We start from the raw sequence: 19,708 nt of genomic DNA on the forward strand, positions 1-19,708 counted from the left end.
GTTACAGGCCACACTGTTCTTTACTTTTTATTTTTTTTTCTTAGAATCCTTTGTCTTTCTGTGTCTATTCATTCTTTCCATCCCTTCAAAGATGATACATTCTTCATCCTCTAACTCATTTATACCTCCTTTATGTCTACCACAGCCCAGTGTTTTATATATATATATATATATATATTTTTTTTTTTTAATGTATTTCTTCTGATCCTTTTCCAGCTTTTGCTTATTTGCTACATCTAGGAGATATATATTTTAAAACATTATTATGTTAAACATCTTACAGAAATCTTGATTTGTCAGCTAAATTGTAATTCCTATGAAGGCAGGGATTCTCTCTCATTTTTCATGTGTCTGCCATTTAACCCAGTGCTAACTAAGCACATAATAGGAATGCAGTATTTATTAGTAGTATGATTGTAGTTAATAAAGTTTTAACTACATTTTCATTGCATTGAGTGTTTTTGGAATTTAAATATGAGTATTTTTTCTGACTTCCCTTAAGATTACATTTTGACAATGTAAGATGTATTTTTGAATAACTGAGGTCTGTGTTCACACATTATTATTGGATGGGAGGTTCCATTAAAGAATGCTCAATTACCTGCATGTTCTTTGAATAGGAGCAACTGTCTGTAATATGAGACTCTATAGGATTTTAAATATTGCGAGGACAGTCTCTACCAGGCTCTGAAAATGACTTGTGTGTGAAGATGGAGGGAAAAATTGGGTTTTAAAATATTGAAAAGTCACTAACCAATACCCCAATGGGTGCTGCTAATATACAAAATATAAATAATAAGGAGATGTTCTTATTTTTCTATTTGAATTCTCTTATTCTGAGTTAATAAACAGTTGGGTGCTGCATACAGAAGTTCAGAGGGCAATGTTAGGTATAGATGGTGAAGTACAATTTATTACAAATAGATCAGAGTTAAGTTCCTTTTCCATAAGGCATTAACTGTTGCCTTTGGCTATCTTACTTAAACCCTCTAAGCCTTAGTTTTTTTCACTTACGAAATGGAGATAGTAAAAACCTATGTCAGAAGATCAGAGCAAGGGCTAGAAAAGACAGAAGAGTATCTGATGCACCAAGCACGTTATGTGGCGTCTGACACAAACAAATTATCTTTTGCTACTTTTCTCCCCATCTCCTTCATTTTTGGTACACGTTATTTCATTCTTATTTAATTTGTTTGCCCTCATGATGTATCATAGACCTCTTGATACATGTCAGAAAGTCACTCTTAAATTATTTAACAATGATCCATTGGGAATCTGGAGTTTGAAAAAAAGGTGTTGTCAAGAATATAACAGCATTTTTCAAAAAATTTGTGTTTTCTTTGTTTCACTTCAAAGTAGTAAATTTGAAAAAGTATTGAAAAAATTTTTAATATTAACCTTAAGAAATTAAGACTTGCTGCTAGTTGGAGGTATCATATAGTTTTCTGAAATCAGTCAAAAGATCTCTAGGTGAATGAAAAAATTTGCTACCTTAACAAGGACAGTAGTATTACAATAAAACCATTTTAACCAGGCTCTTTGGGGAATAGAGTTTTCTGGCTAAAAACTCCCTTTGTTTCAACCCTTTACATCAATGTTTACAAGTATAATGGTTTAATTTTCTGCCTTCGAGAAATGTATGTATAGAATATAGGAGCATCTTTGTTTATAGACAAGGATCTTTCATTGTTCATTCTAAATAACAGTTATTATAGGATGGCAGTGTGTATGACCTTATTATAAGTAGGAGATTAGGTTGAAAGTAATCCCAGGGGATACTATAAAAAGTTACCAACCCTCCTACACTTCCTCTCCCCTCAAGTCCCAAATACCAGTTTTGCTTTAGTTTCATATCCCACCTCTTCTGAATGTTTTCTAACAAATTGTGATTTTAGTTTCTTAAAACTTCAAATTATTAAGGGAGACTTGAGAGATTATTTTGTCTAGCACCCTCATTTCATAGATTAAAAAGCTGAGGTGTAGGTTGATTGACTTGCTCAAGGATACTAAGCGGATTCACTAAAAGAAAAAAGGTTCAGTTTTCCTCATTAAACTGACACTTTAATAGTGTCCCAAATTTTGGTGGTAATCTTTGATCTTCTTTGAAACAGGTAGATCGACACTTGAGAAAGCTGGATCAGGAACTGGCTAAGTTTAAGATGGAGCTGGAAGCCGATAATGCTGGAATTACAGAAATATTAGAGAGGCGTAAGTAAAATTTACAGTTTTCCATCAATGTCGGACAGTCCATGTGCGAATCACTAAGGAGACACTTATCCCACGGGGACTTCTCAGATCCCGCGCTTCTGTGGATGGTGGCACCTGGGTCGGACAGGCGTGGACTCTAGCAGTTAGAACATTTGGGTTATGGATGCTCAGAGAGAGGATACAGGATATCATACACTCTCTCTTTATTAAAATCACATACTAAGTCATTCCATTTTTTAATATGCATATATATATTAGTAAGTTGAGGGGTTAGAACAAAGATTTAAAGAAATAGAACCATCTAGATACAGGTTAACCATCTGTCTTTAAATGTATTGACTTTGCCCTGCCTATTGGATACACTTTAACTTTGAGGAAAATTTTTCTTTTTTCTTCCTAAGAACTGCCTTAAGGTTTTTTCCCTCAGTAAGAAAGATTTTAATTAGTTCCAAAACACTTCCTCTCTTTCTCAAGTAAGTCCTTCTTAAACTTTTTCTTATTCATAAGAAGCCATTTTAATATTTCTTTGCAAGGTTCGACTTGATCTCCTGCTATAATTTACCTGTTTATTACTTTTTTTTTTCTTGGTTCATTTCAACAGCAAGAACATGTACCTATTTCTACACACTGATGAAAAATTTATTTATGGTATTAGGTGATGTGTTTATATACGTATGTATGTATACATGTATGTATGTATATATATTATACACACACACACACACACACACTCTCTCTCTCTCTCTCTCTCTTTCATACACATGCTCCCTAGAATAGGGAAACAACCAGTCATGAATCCATCTTGGTATCCGTAGTGCATTTTTGTATTCAGAAGTAGATCTGTCACTTTAGATGATCGTCTGATTTATTTGTGATACTTTTATTCCAAGGAAATCCTATTTGAGAATTGTATTTTGAGACAAAGTAAAATATAACTGCTCTAATTTTTTTTTTGAAATGCTGACAGTAGCTGTGAATAACAGTAATTCATGCCTATTCAGTACTGCAGGAAGGTTAATTATGCATCCTCTGTAAGGACACAGACATATGGAACTAAACCAGATCAAGTTCTAAAATCTGCTCCACCCTGTGCCCTGCCATAATTTCATCTCAAGGGATCAAGATAAACCCAGAATATTTCTTTAAAAGCATGTTAATGCTTGGCAGTAGAGATTCTGTGCGTAACTTCTTTCAGGAAGTCTTTACTATCATGTGTCATTTTAACGATCAAAGACTTTTCTTTCATGTACTAATGCCCCATCACCTAATACTATAGGATCTCCCATTGAAAGGTCTTCTTCAATCCAGTATAATTAGTTTGAGTTTTTCAGATCTTATCGGTAATGGACTTATGATATCCATTCATCCACTTATGTGGTACCCACTGTCCTGAATTCCCCAATTAGACATTAGCATGCCTTGAGCTGTTTTGTACTTAAGGTGAATATTAAGAAGTGGATTATGTATTGTTTAGAGGGAGGATGAAATTGGCTCAGGGTGAAACTGGAAGTGGTGATTCTCTAATGTGCTTAACTAAAATGATACAGGCGTATGCATAGAACTTGCCAGTCCTTTGCTGGGTAAGGGTACATAGTGCCTTTAGTTGATTGACCTGTAAATTTTTGTGTTGACATTTAATGGAGTTGTATCTCTGTGCCTTTTTTTTAGGATCTTTGGAATTAGATACTCCCTCACAGCCAGTGAACAATCACCATGCTCATTCACATACTCCAGTGGAAAGTAAGTTTGGTTTAGGGCAGCTAAAATTAAAAACTCATTATATTACCTGTATATTCTTTTTAACTGGCTCTATGCCATCAATTGAGGGGGGAAAAAATTCCCTTCCTTTTCTTTTGTGAGATCTACTTTTTCGTTATAGTTCCTGGTGGACTTACCTTCTTCATTTGGGAAAAAAGTATATTTGATTTGGGAGTAGAGAGTTTGCTTTTCCTGGAATACTTGGAGGACAAATGTATGGTATTAATAGCAGTATATACTTCCATATGCAGACACCTGACTCTCTCTAGAGAGTGTTAAAACCCAAGGCAAATGATAACTACTTGATGGTAGGCTCTTTGTTTTTGTTGTTTTGTTTTGTTTTTCATCCTTGCTTGTCCAGTGCTTAGCCTACTTTGGCATATAAGAAGGTCTCAAATGATTGGTGGGCTAGTGAGTAAATGAATGCCTGGTTGGATGTTAGCTTGCTAGAAGACTGTATCAGTGCATTTTGTGACAGATCAATTTGAATGAAAGAAGGGTTGACTGAAAACTGTTCAAAATTGTAGAGTTTTGAAAACAAAGTTCTTCTCATGTTATATGTGAAACCATGGTGAATCGTGGGTTATCTGCAGTACTTTGCTACTGAAGTTTTGTGGGTTTTTTTGTGATTTGTGTGAGAAGTCTCCTCTTTTTTTTTTTTTTTTTTTTTTGTGAGAAGTCTACTCAATGAAATAGGTGACACAGAGAGTTCTTCTTATCCTGTCCTCTAAGAAAACAGACTGTTGTGTATTCTGTGAAGAACTCAGAACATAGCTGTACTTGTTTATAACTGGATGGAAGTATTATGCCTTGTCCATAGTTCTTTAAAGTTTAAAAACACACAGATTCTTTCTTTATATTCAGAAAGGAAATATAATCTGACTTCTCACCATACAACAACAGATCATATTCCTGAAAAGAAGTTTAAATCTGAAGCTCTTCTATCTACCCTTACATCAGATGCATCTAAGGAAAATACACTAGGTAAGTTTATTATCTTAAATATGAATTTTGCTTTTTGTTTCTGTTAAAATAAGGGGAAATTAAAGTGTTCGGGATTAACGAAGCTTACAGATTTTTTACTTGGTTAAAGTCCACATGTGGGAAAAGAAGAAAAAGGAAAAATGGAACATGAAAATTTTATAGTGGCGTGAAAATGTTAAATTTAACGATTATATCTGTACTGGGAAATAATGTATTTTAAGCTCACTAACATTATGTTCTCTCCAACCATTTTTATTTCTTCTTTAATTCTACATAGGGTGTCGAAATAACAATTCTACAGCCTCTTCCAACAATGCTTACAACGTGAATTCCTCCCAACCTCTGGCATCCTATAACATTGGCTCATTATCTTCAGGAACTGGTGCAGGGGCAATTACCATGGCCGCAGCTCAAGCCGTTCAAGCCACAGCTCAGGTAAAAAGGAAGAGGTTTGGAAATAGGTACATTTTGGGGCGCCTGGGTGGCGCAGTCGGTTAAGTGTCCGACTTCAGCCAGGTCACGATCTCACGGTCCGCGAGTTCGAGCCCCGCGTCAGGCTCTGGGCTGATGGCTCAGAGCCTGGAGCCTGTTTCCGATTCTGTGTCTCCCTCTCTCTCTGCCCCTCCCCCGTTCATGCTCTGTCTCTCTCTGTCCCAAAAATAAATAAACGTTGGAAATAGGTACATTTTGTCTGAATCATTGGCAAACTTGAATAGAAACAACTAGATGTGAACAGAAAGAGTTTTTTTACATTGTGTAGTTCCATTTTTAAATCATGGTTTTATGGTATCTGATATGAATATTTAATGAAATGAATATGCATTAATTTACCTGATTGATAATGAAAAGTGAAAAATAGTTTCGTGCAATCTCATGCAGAGCCCTTCACCCAGTAATTGCTCATGATGTGCATAGTCTTGACAGTGAGCCACAGCACCTGCTAGGAGAGCACTCTGTTCTCTCTGCTGGTTTCGGGGTTTCTTCAATAGCCTCAGGACTTAGATTGCCAAATTAATATATTCCAAATTAAGTTGCCCACTCTGTAGTCACCTCCTAACTGTGTAAAAACTGATTTTAAATCTTTACATAAAGTAGCTTAAATTACAGTGATGAAAATAATGGCTTAAACAAAATAATACTGGATAACCAACATAATATTATAACTAGTAGGACTGAAAAAGAAAGTCTGCATACTTATGTTTATTAATATTCTCCATGAATGTCTATTTAAGATGAAAGAGGGACGAAGAACATCAAGTCTAAAAGCCAGTTATGAAGCGTTTAAGAATAATGACTTTCAGCTGGGAAAAGAATTTTCAATGCCCAGAGAAACAGCTGGCTATTCATCATCTTCAGCACTCATGACTACATTAACACAGAACGCCGGTTCATCAGCAGCCGACTCACGGAGCGGGAGAAAGAGCAAGTAAGTTTGATCATTACAGTAGCCCCATGCGTTTAGTAAGTATGCAGGCTACTTGGTACCCAGCTGGGCTTCCGTATATTAAACACAGGTAGCATATAAAAGATCAGGGTGACCTTTAGGGAAGCAGGGAGACATGACATTTTCATCCACACTGCCCTACTTTGGAGGAGTAAAGTCTTTAGAAGACGTTAAGTGTCTTTAATCTTTCTAAAGTCTTACGTTGGGTATAAATGACTTCTGTTTACTTTCTTTCGTTCCCTAGGATAAACCATTTTATGGAACTTTTTTCATCTATGATCCCTTATTTTATCATGTGTTTCCATGTAAATTAATGCATAAGACACAAATTTTATCCTGGGAGTTTTTTTGAATAAAATTATTCACTTTTATTAAAAGTAAATTATCTTCCTTCATTCTTGGTCTTATGCCCCCAAAACTGAAATTATGAAAATATCTCTAGATTGAGTGTATGAGACTCTAAGGAAGATTGTCTGAATTTTAAATATGAAAACTTAACGGCATTCGGCGCCACCTGTCCCAGGTGTCTGCGTTTGGTACATGTTCCGCCATCATGGAAGTTCTGAATGGTAGGCCAGAAGAATAGGTTACCTAGTAATTGCATCATAATTTATTTTTAAATGTATTCTATTTTCTGTGGGTAAATCTCTAAAAGAATGATCAATGTAGAATCAACACAAAAGTGCTAGATATCCTAAAAAATAATTCATCTTAGTGACCCAAATTTATTATAACTGCCGATGATAGATTTCCCTATTTTTAAAATTTAATTTTAGCATATAAATAATAGTAAATTGCTTGTGAATTTTAACACTCTGTTTCCTATCTAACACAGGTAAGTATTCACATACTGACAGATGGTCATGATCATTTTCATCAAATGCTTTTGTGTATTTGTATATATATATTTTTTTATTTAAATTCAAGTTAGTTAACATACAGTGCAGTCTGGCTTCCGGAGTGGAACCCAGTGATTCATCTCTTACATATGCCACCCAGTGCTCATTCCAAAAAGTGAGAGCAAACGGGATTGCTGGAGGGGAGGAGGGGGGCGGTTAGGTTAAACAGGTGATGGGCATTAAGAAGGACACTTTTTGGGATGTGTATTTGTATTTTAGATTTTGATGAAGAGTATTCACTTGGCTTAAAAATACAAAGAATGGGGCGCCTGGGTGACTCGGTTAAGCGGCCGGCTTCGGCTCAGGTCATGATCTCACGGTCCGTGAGTTTGAGCCCCGCGTCGGGCTCTGTGCTGACAGCTCAGAGCCTGGAGCCTGTTTCCGATTCTGTGTCTCCCTCTCTCTCTGCCCCTCCCCCGTTCATGCTCTATCTCTCTCTGTCTCAAAAATAAATAAACGTTAAAAAAAAATTTTTTTTTAAAAATACAAAGAATGTCTCTAAGGTAGCCATAACTAATATTAATTCTTAAAACTATTACCTATAATTTAAGTCAATGCTACATAGTAACTGATTAAAAAATTATTTTAAAAACCAAGATATGCTGAGTTTTTTTAATATCTTTATTCTCCAGGAAACAAAAAAATATAAAAAAAAAAGAAAACGGTTATGAAAGATAATTGCTCTTTGTTGCTCTCAACAATTATGCTTTCAAATATGTTTATCAGGTTAGTTTAACTTTGCGTTAAATGTTAATTTATACATTTGATGTTATTTCATGTCATACCACTCAGGAGTTACTCTCACGTAATTTCTTTTGGATGCTGAGCAAATAGATCTGATACTGTTCTTTCAGAAACAACAACAAGTCTTCAAATCAGCAGTCCTCCTCCTCCTCCTCCTCCTCCTCTCTGTCATCGTGTTCTTCTTCATCAGCCGTCGTCCAAGAGATGTCTCAACAGACAACAGTGGTACCAGAATCCGATTCAAACAGTCAGGTTGATTGGACTTACGACCCAAATGAACCACGATACTGCATTTGTAATCAGGTAAAAGCATAATCTGAATCAAATAGAAGAAAGGGAGCTATTTTAATTTTTTAAGTGCTCTTTTTTTCCTCCAGTTAAAACACTTTTGCTTTCTTGTATAAGGAATGTAATAGAATGTGTAAGTCACCCATAATCTCAGCCCCCGGATACAGCCTGTAATTAGACATTTTGATTTATCACTGCCATACACCCCACAAGCATGTTGTCTTAGTCTGCTCAGGCTGCCGTGACAAAATACCACAGACGGGGCGGTTTAAACAGCAGAACCCTATCTTCTCACAGTTCTGGGGGCTGGGCCAGTGTCAAAGTGCTGACCGATTCCATTCCTGTTGAGGGCTCTTTTCCTCACTTGCCAAGGACCACCTTCGTGTTGTAGCCTCACATGGTGAAGAGAGCGCTGGTGTCTCTTCCTCTTCTATAAGGGCACCAGCCCTACTGGATTAAGATTCCACGCATATGGCCTCATTTTCACCTTCATTGCCTCACAGACCCTATCTCCAAATACAGTTGAGGGGAAGGGATGCAACACAAGAATTTAGGGGAGAGGCACAAACATTCAGTCTCATACACATATGTACACACAGATGTGCAGATACGCATGTGCATGTATATGTTTGTGTGTATGTGTATATATGTGTGTGAATTTGACCAGTTGGAGTCACAGTATATTCTTTATGTAACACTTTTTCACTAAGTCATATGTACTGAGCATCATTTTTAAGTAATTTTTTTAATCTTCTCACAGTTATCTGCTAGGCTGTGTGTAACTTTTTAAACCAATGGTTAGCTATACGTCTTTTAGTGGCTTGAATTCTTTTGAAGTTACAAATAACGTTATGGTAGACATTTTTTAAATGTTATCCATTTTATACATGTATTTCTAAGATAATCTTTTAGAAATAAAGTTAAGTTAAAATATTTGTTATAGACTACCAAATTATCTTCTGGAATTCATTACCAAAAATTGGTGAGCGTGCCTGTTTCCTTAACCCGGTCCAACACTGGATATTATTCTGTCTTGAAAACCATGTACCAATTTGATAGTTTTATATCACACAATCATTTCAATTTACGTTAGTAGTAAAATTGGACCCTTTTTGGCCATTTTTATTTCTTCTTTTATGAATTGACTCTTAATGGTCTTGGCCGATTTTTCTATCGTTTTTGTCTTGTACATTAAGAATGCTTTGCGGTTTATTTTTTTAATTTTTTTTTTATTTTTATGTATTTATTTTTTTAGTTTTGAAATTCCAATTTTATGTAGTAATGACTCAGTCTTTATGAAGTCAGCCATGGGTTATATGCTTAGGAGGCCTTTTTGCTTTTTTTCCCCTTATAAATGTGTCCTTTATTTTTTCTTATTTGCAAATGACTTTGTCTAGCTCTTGATATACTTTAGTTTCTTCACATTTAAATCTTTAATCTATCTACAATTTATTGTGTTTAATGGTGTGAGTTGGCAATCTAATTTTGAGAATTTGCCATTAAAGAGTTTGTTAGTTTTTGTACTGTCACCTGACAAACTTTTTTTTTAAGTTTATTTATTAATTTTGAGAGAGACAGAGACAGCACAAGTAGGGGAGGGGCAGAGAGAGAGGGAGACAGAATCCCAAGCAGGCTCCACACTGTCAGTGCAGAGCCTGATGTGGGGCTTGAACTCACAAAACCGTGAGATCATGATCTGAGCCAAAATCAAGAGTCAGACTCTTTTTTTTTTTTTTTTTTTTTTTAACGTTTATTTATTTTTGGGACAGAGAGAGACAGAGCATGAATGGAGGAGGGGCAGAGAGAGAGGGAGACACAGAATTGGAAACAGGCTCCAGGCTCTGAGCCATCAGCCCAGAGCCTCACGCGGGGCTCGAACTCACGGATCGCGAGATCGTGACCTGGCTGAAGTCGGACGCTTAACTGACTGCGCCACCCAGGCGCCCCAAGAGTCAGACTCTTAACTGACTGAGTCACCCAGGCACCCCGAACGTTTTTTAATATCAGTGATTAAACAAAGAAAATTGTGTAAAAATCCTGTCAGTTAAAGTAGCTTACCTACAAAAGAACAAAATCAGATTCACCCTAGATTGCCTATCTGTAACACTGGAAACTAGTTAAGTTGATGCAATATATCTGTAGAGCTCTAAGGGAAAAATCTGGGTGCCCCCCCAAAATTGTTACCCAGAGAAGTCATTCATGTGCGTACAACCATATACAGATACTCTCACTAGTGCAGAGAATCAGTATACCCTCTAGTTATAACTCTGTGTGAAAAAATGTTTTGGTCCATTGAGAACATAAGTTAATTCAAGAATTAGGAAATTATATTATAAAGTGCTGGTGATGAACAGCAAAAAGAAAAATGAGAAAGGGCAGATAGTAAATTTATAATAAGTTTAGAAGTTTCGACTATTGACTGCAAAAATATAAATGACCTAATGACCCGAGGAAAAGTAAAAACCTTAAGTAAGTAAGTAACCAAGAAAGAAATGTAAACTCTTTATAAAAGAAAGCACACACAAAGATAGTCTGTCGAGGTTCTTTCATACGTTCCAAGAGCACATAATTTCTGTGTATTCCTCTGTCCCTCTGCCCCCCAAAATCTTTTAGTAAAAAGCTTTTAGTAAATTATATAAAATCTTTATTAAAAAAGTTACACACCCTATTTTTTAGTGCAATTGAGTATATGGTATATTTTCCGTCTATTTCCTAACAGTATCATAAACCATTAATTTGGATTTAGATGCTTGTCATAAGTCATAATAAAAAATATTTACTTTTATTTGAACTAGGTATCCTATGGTGAGATGGTGGGCTGTGATAACCAAGATGTAAGTATTAAATTTTTTCTGTTTGGGAATGAAAAAAATAACAAATTATTATTACTTGACAATTTTTCTTATTTACTGTGTCACTGAGTTTAAGAACACAGGTTTGCAGTTATGTTAATTACATATTAATGCTAGAATATTTCTCTGCAAAACAGGTAATGTCCCTTAATGTGTTCCCAATTTAAGTTTTTTTAAAGCTAGTTTTATGGTTTCATGTGCAGATTATAATTCTCAAAAAATGTTATATTGTATGAAAATTAGAAACACTCTCCACCCCCTTTGCTAAATAATACAGTGTTTACTAGAATCCAGTTCACCTATTACGGTGAAGAACTAGAATTTTAAAACAGTGCATTTTGTCAGGAAGCCCGCGGCCAGGGGTTGGGGTGGAAATGTTGAGGCTGTGATGTGAAGATATTTTCCTCCTGTCAGTATAGTACTTCCTGTTGTACTCTGCAGCTGTCAGCTGATAAGAGCCACTTCTGGTATAAAAAGTAAAAGAGGTTTGAAAGAAAAGAATTCCTATTTCTTTTTTAGGAAGCTTAATTCTGGTTAGAGATCTGTTTTTATTGGATGCTGAGAATATTTCTTCTAGTAATTTTATTCCCTCCTTACTGTCTCAAACTTCCAGTCCCCCTCCATTTATCTTTTCCTGCAGAGGGGTAACAGAACCTTGAATTCTAAAGAAGTACTAATCCATAATGTCAGAATCCTGAGGTTAGTCAACAGTTTACACAATCTGAAGATTGAACAGGGTTGGCTTGGTGTGCATTAAAGTTTGTACTTTCCTGACATGACAGGGTCACCCCAACAGCATGTTCACATAGACGGAGACAGACTGTCCTCCTTCCCTCTTTAGAATCACTTGTGGGCTGTTTGTGATTATTGTAGAACAGTATTGCCCGATCATTTCGAGAACAGCGTTGTAAAGTCCTGGGGCACTTAGTGAAGATGATGCATTTCCATGACCGCCCCGTTGTACTCTCTGATCCCTCTCACTCCCAGGCGTGCCCTTCGAGTGCTCAGATCTCCTGTGCCCGTGTGCAAGTGCTTAATGTGCTGCAGAGTAGAATACTTCTCCTCTGCATGTCTAGGCATAGATCTACCCAGAGAGGAAATCCAGGGTATCCCTTCATGTTTTGCATTGCAGCCAGCTTATTCTACTTTATAAGGCAGTGAATAATGCTGAATATTAAATAAAATCCGTAAAATATATTTGCCTTTTTTGTGACCCATCTCACTTCTTGTCCTTGAAAGTTGGTATCCTCCAGTTTAACGAGAATTAGTGAATTTTTGTTCGTTACTTGGGATTATGAAAAGGGATTATATGAACCTCCGAGTTAACAAAGATGCATGCTTTTTCTGTGCCTCCATTTCCTCATCTCTGAAACTTAACCAATTGGATTCAATGATCTGTAAATCGGCTCCTTGATCTAAAAGTTCCGTTTCCATGAATCTAATAATACGCAGACTAGTGGGCATATTTCAGCGTATTCTGTAATCTTTAGAGGTCTGAACGATTTCTCTGCAATTTTGCCTTCCAGTGCCCTATAGAGTGGTTCCATTATGGGTGCGTTGGGTTGACAGAAGCTCCAAAAGGAAAGTGGTACTGTCCGCAGTGCACCGCCGCTATGAAGAGGAGAGGCAGTCGGCACAAATAAAGGTGGTCATTTCATGTGAGCAAGGAAAAACTTCAACTAAATGTTTTATATGGGACTTTAAAACAGAAGAAAAGAGAAAAGAGAAACAATGCATTTCCAGGCAACCACTTCAAGGATTTACATAGACAATCCTGTAAGATCTTGAACTTGAATTTTATGGGTTGTATTTTAATAATGTAAGTAAATTATTTATGCACTCCTGGTGTGCTACGAATATTATTCCAGTTAGCCTTGGATTCTTTCAGTGGCCAACATATGCAGACATTTGTACTCCTCAACCAGTTTCTCAAAGTAATGGGCATTCTATAATTTAGACTTCAGAGAATTCCAACGATGAAGATTTTAAGAAAAGCATTTTATATTCAACAGGTATGTTCTGCTGCATGTACTGTACTCCAGAGCTGTTATGTAACACTGTATATAATGGTTGCAAAAAAAAAAAAAAAAAAAAAAGTCAGTGCTTCTAAAAAGAATTTAAGATAATGGTTTTTAAAATGCCTTTATGATAAGCTTTGTTTCTTTGTGAAACTAAATTCAGCAGGCTGAAGGAAATGGTTCATGTGATAAAGTGGGCTGGTGTCCTCTAGAGTACCTGGGTACATAAACAGAAACTCCTGTAGGTAAAAACGAATCTGTGCCATTAGTCTTTATATGTTTCTGCATCCAGATAGAGTGCAGTTCATGGGAGGGGAGGGGGGGGGGGGGGGGGGGGGGGGGGGGGGGGGGGCGGGGGAGGGGCTGAAGGGCAAAGGGTGTTAAAGTGATACATTTTTATACCAAATGTGTTTATTTTTTTGTGCAAGTAATCCTTAAAATTGGAATTGTATTAGGTGTTAAAATAAAGTTTTTAAAAAATTACTTGTATTTATACTTTACACACTCAATAAGGAAAATTTCTTAATTCCAATTAACTTCCAGTTTTCCTAATCTAAAAAGGACAGAGGCCCAGGACACAGAATGCTATGTAATCTGTGATTTCTTAAACAATGCTTGGAATTCGGGACGTAAAAATAAGGGAAAGACATTTTTAATGTAAATTTGAAATGCAAATGTATTTTTCTAGAACATCTCTCTGGCTTTTCCTTCAGTCTAAGGGACATGAAAACAGTCTAATTATAGTAGATAAAATAGAAATAATGGTTATAGATGTTTTGACTTTAGGCAGTGTGGCCAGTTTAAATAAAGAGACCTCCTGGATTGGAGCTTAAAATTCAGTTCTGTTTCGGATACTACCACATATTGGTATGACAGTTCATTCAAATTTTGAATCACTCTGGGCCTTATTAAACCAGGGTGATGCTGGCTGCAGGATGTCTGTAAAGCACTCCTAAGGTTTTATTCTATAGGTGCTATTTAAATTATAAATTTTGCATAGTGGAGGTTTTATTTCAGGTATAATATCAAGTCTGGTTGGTAGAAAAATCCTTAAAACTTTAAAAGTACTTATTACATCATATTTCTTTTATGTTGAAACTTATGGGTCCATTAGATTTCTGCTTTAATCAAAACCACTTATGAGCCTCTTAGAACTTTTTCAGAAGTCTATAAAATCTATGCAATGCTACCCAAAGGGTATGGATTAGATAGGGGATTTCAAAGGTCTCTTTTAGCTTCACGAATCCTCAACTCTGAGCAACTCTGAGCTGTTGCAGAGTGATTTTATAGCTGGAAAGCCCCTAAAACAAAGTAGGTTCATTTGTGGGTATTCATGATTTCACGATATCATAAGTATCATGATTTCGTAACACTCAGTATTTTCATGGAGATATTATAAACCTTTAAGAAATAATATATTAACGTAGCATTCAGTTAGCTTATTAGCATGTTGCCTGGAGATGCTCTGTGGTATTGTTCAATCTCCTAATTCTATATAATGACTTTTCCAAGTTACTCATTTTCCAGGAATTGGTCAAAGGAAAAAGCCTTATGTACAGCCTTACTTTAAGAGAAAGTTCCTTGTCGGAGTCAGGAACATCCCCCAATTCCAGCTGCTGCAACCCCTTTCAGTGTGTGAATTCCACTAGTTACCAAATCATTTAGAAAACATTTTGACAAAACTTAACCTCAAACATTGAATATTTTATGAAGCATCTATGAAGAAGCAAATGAAAATTATTTAGCAATTGGTGGAACCAGTTAGTATCTAAGATATTTTATATATGTATATGAATAAATGGGCCAAACGTGGAACTACCTCCTCCAAAAAAAAAAAAAAAAAAAAAAAAAAAATGTGGCCAACTATTAATATACTTTGAGACGCTTAGGCCAAGGGGTGTGATAAGCATTTTTGCTATTACAAAATACACATTCAGACTCTTTGTTGTACAAAACTCATGTAATAATTGGTGACACAAAGAATCCAAATGTGGGTTCACATTTTATAGGTGGTGAAAATTGAGGCCTTACTGCTATGAAGTGTACATTAAAATGTTCATGGTGACACATTTGAAGCAATAAACGGCTTAATTAAATGCCTAAATGAAGCTGAGTGTTTGATAAACATACATACCATCATTCTTTCAAGGGCAGTTCATGTTTTTTTTTTTCTTTGCTCTTTTCTACTTTAAAGCAAATTCCACATATTTCAGATTTTTAACCGTATTTGGTTTGCGCAGTGTTAGAGCCCTTTGTCCTTAGATCTCAGAAATGGGCTTCTTGATCTAATTAATTATACTAATGTTAGAAAAACAAATGTCCAATACACGTGGGTTGTGAGAGGTGAGATACTCTGTGTAGACATTGCAGTGTTTTCCTTCAACTCACATTTTTAAAAGAAATCTTTAACAGATGGGTTTAAGAGGAAATGAATAGCCTCAAAAACGTTTATTTTTATAATTTTACAAACACCGAGCACTTAGATATTGAGAACACACAGATGAAGGTATCCAGGTGTGGGTGTGGGAAGGGCGAGCGTGTTAACACGGAACTGCTGCACTTTGATGGGTGCTGCGATGGATGCACAAAGCATTGTGGGAAACCGGGGGACTTAAACACAGGAGGTTTCATTTGAACTGATTCCTAAAGACAGATGACGTAAGGGAAGGTTTTCATGGCAAAAGGAACCGTTCAAGGGCCACTACACTCCCGAAACTTAAAAATAGTCTGGGCAGAGTGGACGTCGGGAAGGGAGGTGGAGGGTCAGAGAATAAAGCCAGAAAACTGAGCAACAGTTGAAACGAGCATTTTACACAATGTCCTAGAATTGTTTGTTTAATGAGGGTAGTGGTGGCATTTACATATTGTTGTCTAAATACATTCTTATTTTAGCAATTTAATGAAATTATAGCACTTTTCTTATTTTAATGTAGGGATGACAAGTAGCCTATAACTTGGAAATTGCTAAAAAAAAAAAATTCTAAAGAATCTTTTTTCCTGGTTTTTGAAACTACAAATTAGAATTGCTAGTGAAGATTTTTGTTTTCCTCAGATGGTAAAATCTACATTACTCAAGACTGTAATTTCCAACCCAGGATCTTAATATTCATGATTTGAATCTGCTCCAGAGAAATAAAGTTTAAAGTGACTTAAAGATGAACTGACTTCAGAATTGTTTTCTTTTTTGATTTCAGCTTGATATAAAAAAAGAGGTATACCCCTTCTTGGCCCTTTCCATTTTAAAGTAGTAAGTATATATACTTTACAAGTCAGTATTTAACTAATAAATTATTAGGCATATTAAAATGTTTATTTGGAAAAAATTTAATAATTTCTTAATAAATTCTTCAGAGCCACATAATTCAGTTTTTGGTTAATCCAGAACCACCTTTTACTTTCTTTGTTTCTGGCAAAGGAGAATATTATTATCCTTCACTTTTCCGCTGCTTATTAAGAACTCAGAAGCCAATGTGGGAAATGAGGGTCCGGAATGTATTATGCTTATGTGTGTGTTGCTTATTCCCAGCCTCCATTTCTACTTACCTGTGTTAATGAATAAGAATAGTGTTCCTTAGGAAAGTTATAACTGCTAGTCTTTAATGGTGAAGTACTTTGAAACATTCACAAGTGTAACATCAGTGGTAGGGAACAACAGTGGTCATATTTGAATTCTTCTTGCGTTGTTAAATCTAATCCAGTAGAGGGACCCTTCATGCTAATACATTAAAACAAGAACAGTTGTAATAGGTACTAAGTTACTTTACAAATCTGCTCAGGTTACATGTAGTATAAGAGGCCAGCCAGAAATATTTCTGAATAATCCTGAACATAAACATGAGTTCATTCAAATTTTACTAATATTTTACTAATATTATAACTAATGTTATGACTAGTCAATAGAAAGTTTTAGTGTAGCTGATTTTACCAATATTATGACTAATTAGTAGAAAGTTTTAGTCTGACCTCCCCAGTAGTTCTCATTAGAACTTTTCAAAATTTATGTTCATATATCCTTGCAGCACCTTTTATATTTATCTTTAGTATGAGAAGTGACTATTTTTTTGAATGGGTTTCACAAGTGTGCCAAAAGATGTCTTCACTTCACCAGTGCTTATCATTTATAAATGTTTGAAAGAATCCAGTTATCTGTTGAAAACAAAAAAATAAGCTTATATATTAGTGATCATATGGTTTACATATAGGAGTAATCTTTTGAATTTATGTGGTATACATGTGACCCAAGAACCATGCTCTATCAAAGAATGTGTCCTTACCCACTCAGAGTAGCTAAATGATTGCCATTCTTCACTGGAGTGATAAGATAAAACCTACCTCGTGTCCATCCCCTATCACACATCAGTTTTTTAGGTAGTAAGTTTGATGCTCTAAAAATTTCAAAATACCTTTTATTTTCTGAAAATAAGAATGAATGATTAAATTGTAATTACATTTTAAAAAAGAAACAAACTATGTCACTATCTTGAGACAATTTTTTGAATGTATTATGGTTTCCAGGTAATATTATATTGCAGGTTTACAGAGAATACAGATGAGATTTCTAACTGAGTTAAAGAACATAATTTGATACTATGTTACGAGAAACAAAAGCTGAAATTGTTGTTTTATAGAATGATAGATAAAAACTTAGGAATACTGGCTGCATGCCACGGTGTAAATTTGTGCCCTAAAGAAAGTAAAACAAATAGTGTAATTCATTGGATTAAATGTTTGCCAGTCTACCTGTGTGCTCACTGATTGAAATGATCCTCTCTTCCTTCCTCCCTCTCCCCCTCCCTCCCTTCCTATCATGCATTCTTTCTTTTTTCTTTTTTCTAGACTGTGTGCATAAATATGTATATGTGTGTGTGTGTGCACATATATCTACATACATGAATATATGGTCTTTTAGAGGATGCAAATCTTCAAAACAAATTAGAGAGGCTTAAAAGAAATTATATGGGCAAAGTTGCATTTATTTGGGGAAGTGGTATAATTACACATTTAGGAAGTGGTTAAAATCCCAATGTCATTGCCACAAGCTGCTCAGGTATACCCTATTCTGACTTAAGTAACGATCAGGCAGCCACATGTAAAAATTACGCTATAACTATTTGATTAAGCTTCCGTTTTCCAACCTCAGCTACTACTGACATTTTGTACCCTATGTTGCTTTGTTGTAGAGGGCTGCTCTGTGCATTGTGGGATGTTTAGCAGCATCACTGGCATCCACACACTCGACGTCAGTAGCATCCCCTTGCGCCCATAAGTTGTGACAACTAAAAATGTCTTTAGACATTGGCACATGTCTCCTGGGGAGCAAAATTTCCCCTGCTGGGCTGCATGTTACCAAGACGTGAAATATTTCCTATGGGAAAAATGGAAATCATATGGAAAATATTTAAATCAATGATGTATAGACCTCCACAAATAGGAATTTTTAAATCATTTGCCAGAAGACAGTAGTAGATGCTGCAAGGATATGGTGGTGAGTAAAATAGTTTCTGTTACAAAGCAGTTCATACTGTAAAAAGATACAAGTATACTAGTCCCTAAAATACAGTACAGAATATTTAAAATAGTTTCTGTTACAAAGCAGTTTATATTGCAAAAGGATAAAATTACACTAATCACTAAAATACAGCACAGACTATGACAAAAGTAATTTTGGTTCTGGTGCAAGCAAGCCCAAAGTGCTTATATAGGAGGAAAGTTGTGAAAAAGAAGTAAAGCAACTAGTTGAGAACTATGGAGAGTTGGAGAACATATGTCCCATTTTATTTTATTTATTTATTTTTTAAATTTTTTCAAAGTTTATTTTTGGGACAGAGAGAGACAGAGCATGAACGGGGGAGGGGCAGAGAGAGAGGGAGACACAGAATCGGAAACAGGCTCCAGGCTCTGAGCCATCAGCCCAGAGCCCGACGCGGGGCTCGAACTCACGGACCGCGAGATCGTGACCTGGCTGAAGTCGGACGCTTAACCGACTGCGCCACCCAGGCGCCCCTATATGTCCCATTTTAAAAAGGCAGCACCAAGCGTTATTATATGGAATCTCTAGGTGATTTGCATGCTCAGAAATGCTGGTCTAGTGGACAATTTAAAATGAAAAGCGTTGGGGTGCCTGGGTGGGTCAGTCAGTTAAACGTCCGATTTGACTGGCTCAGGTCATGATTTCATAGTTCAGGAGATCAAGCCCTGTATCAGGCTCTGTGCTGACAGCACGGAGCCTGCTTGGGATTGTTTCTCTCTCTCTCTCTCTCTCTGCCCCTGCCCCACTTGCCCTCTCTCTCTCAAAATAAATACACTTAAAAAAATAAATAAATAAAATGTAAATAAAGCTTTTAGTTTGGAGGATTTGGTCTGTCTGGACTGTTGATTCATCTAGAACTTGAGTCTAGTTTGAACAATAAAATAATTTTTAAAATACCTTCTTCAAACGGTTAATAAATTCACCACCTCCCTTCACCCCCTGCTCATTACCAAAAACCCAAAACGAAACGTATGTATGACGGA

At 36.0% G+C, this 19,708-nt stretch overlaps 1 protein-coding gene across 3 annotated transcripts in view; it reads left to right on the top strand.

Annotated features, from left to right (window-relative positions):
* The window catches only part of ING3 (inhibitor of growth family member 3), a 29,212-nt gene extending 13,913 nt beyond the window's left edge, over positions 1-15,299 (top strand). Inside the window, exons 5-12 of one of the 3 annotated variants that reach the window (XM_045495422.1) lie at positions 2,112-2,208; positions 3,877-3,948; positions 4,831-4,950; positions 5,228-5,385; positions 6,183-6,376; positions 8,148-8,340; positions 11,121-11,159; positions 12,704-15,299. In XM_045495422.1, coding sequence (XP_045351378.1) covers positions 2,112-2,208; positions 3,877-3,948; positions 4,831-4,950; positions 5,228-5,385; positions 6,183-6,376; positions 8,148-8,340; positions 11,121-11,159; positions 12,704-12,820 — 990 coding nt within the window. In that variant the 3' untranslated portion in view covers positions 12,821-15,299. Of the gene's footprint in view, positions 1-2,111; positions 2,209-3,876; positions 3,949-4,830; positions 4,951-5,227; positions 5,386-6,182; positions 6,377-8,147; positions 8,341-11,120; positions 11,160-12,703 lie in introns of those variants that run through there. The other 2 variants (XM_045495423.1, XM_045495424.1) reach the window with 2 other exon arrangements.
* The last annotated feature ends 4,409 nt before the right edge of the window (positions 15,300-19,708 follow it).

Source organism: Leopardus geoffroyi, chromosome A2, assembly GCF_018350155.1.
Source record: "Leopardus geoffroyi isolate Oge1 chromosome A2, O.geoffroyi_Oge1_pat1.0, whole genome shotgun sequence".
Lineage (NCBI taxonomy): Eukaryota > Metazoa > Chordata > Mammalia > Carnivora > Felidae > Leopardus > Leopardus geoffroyi.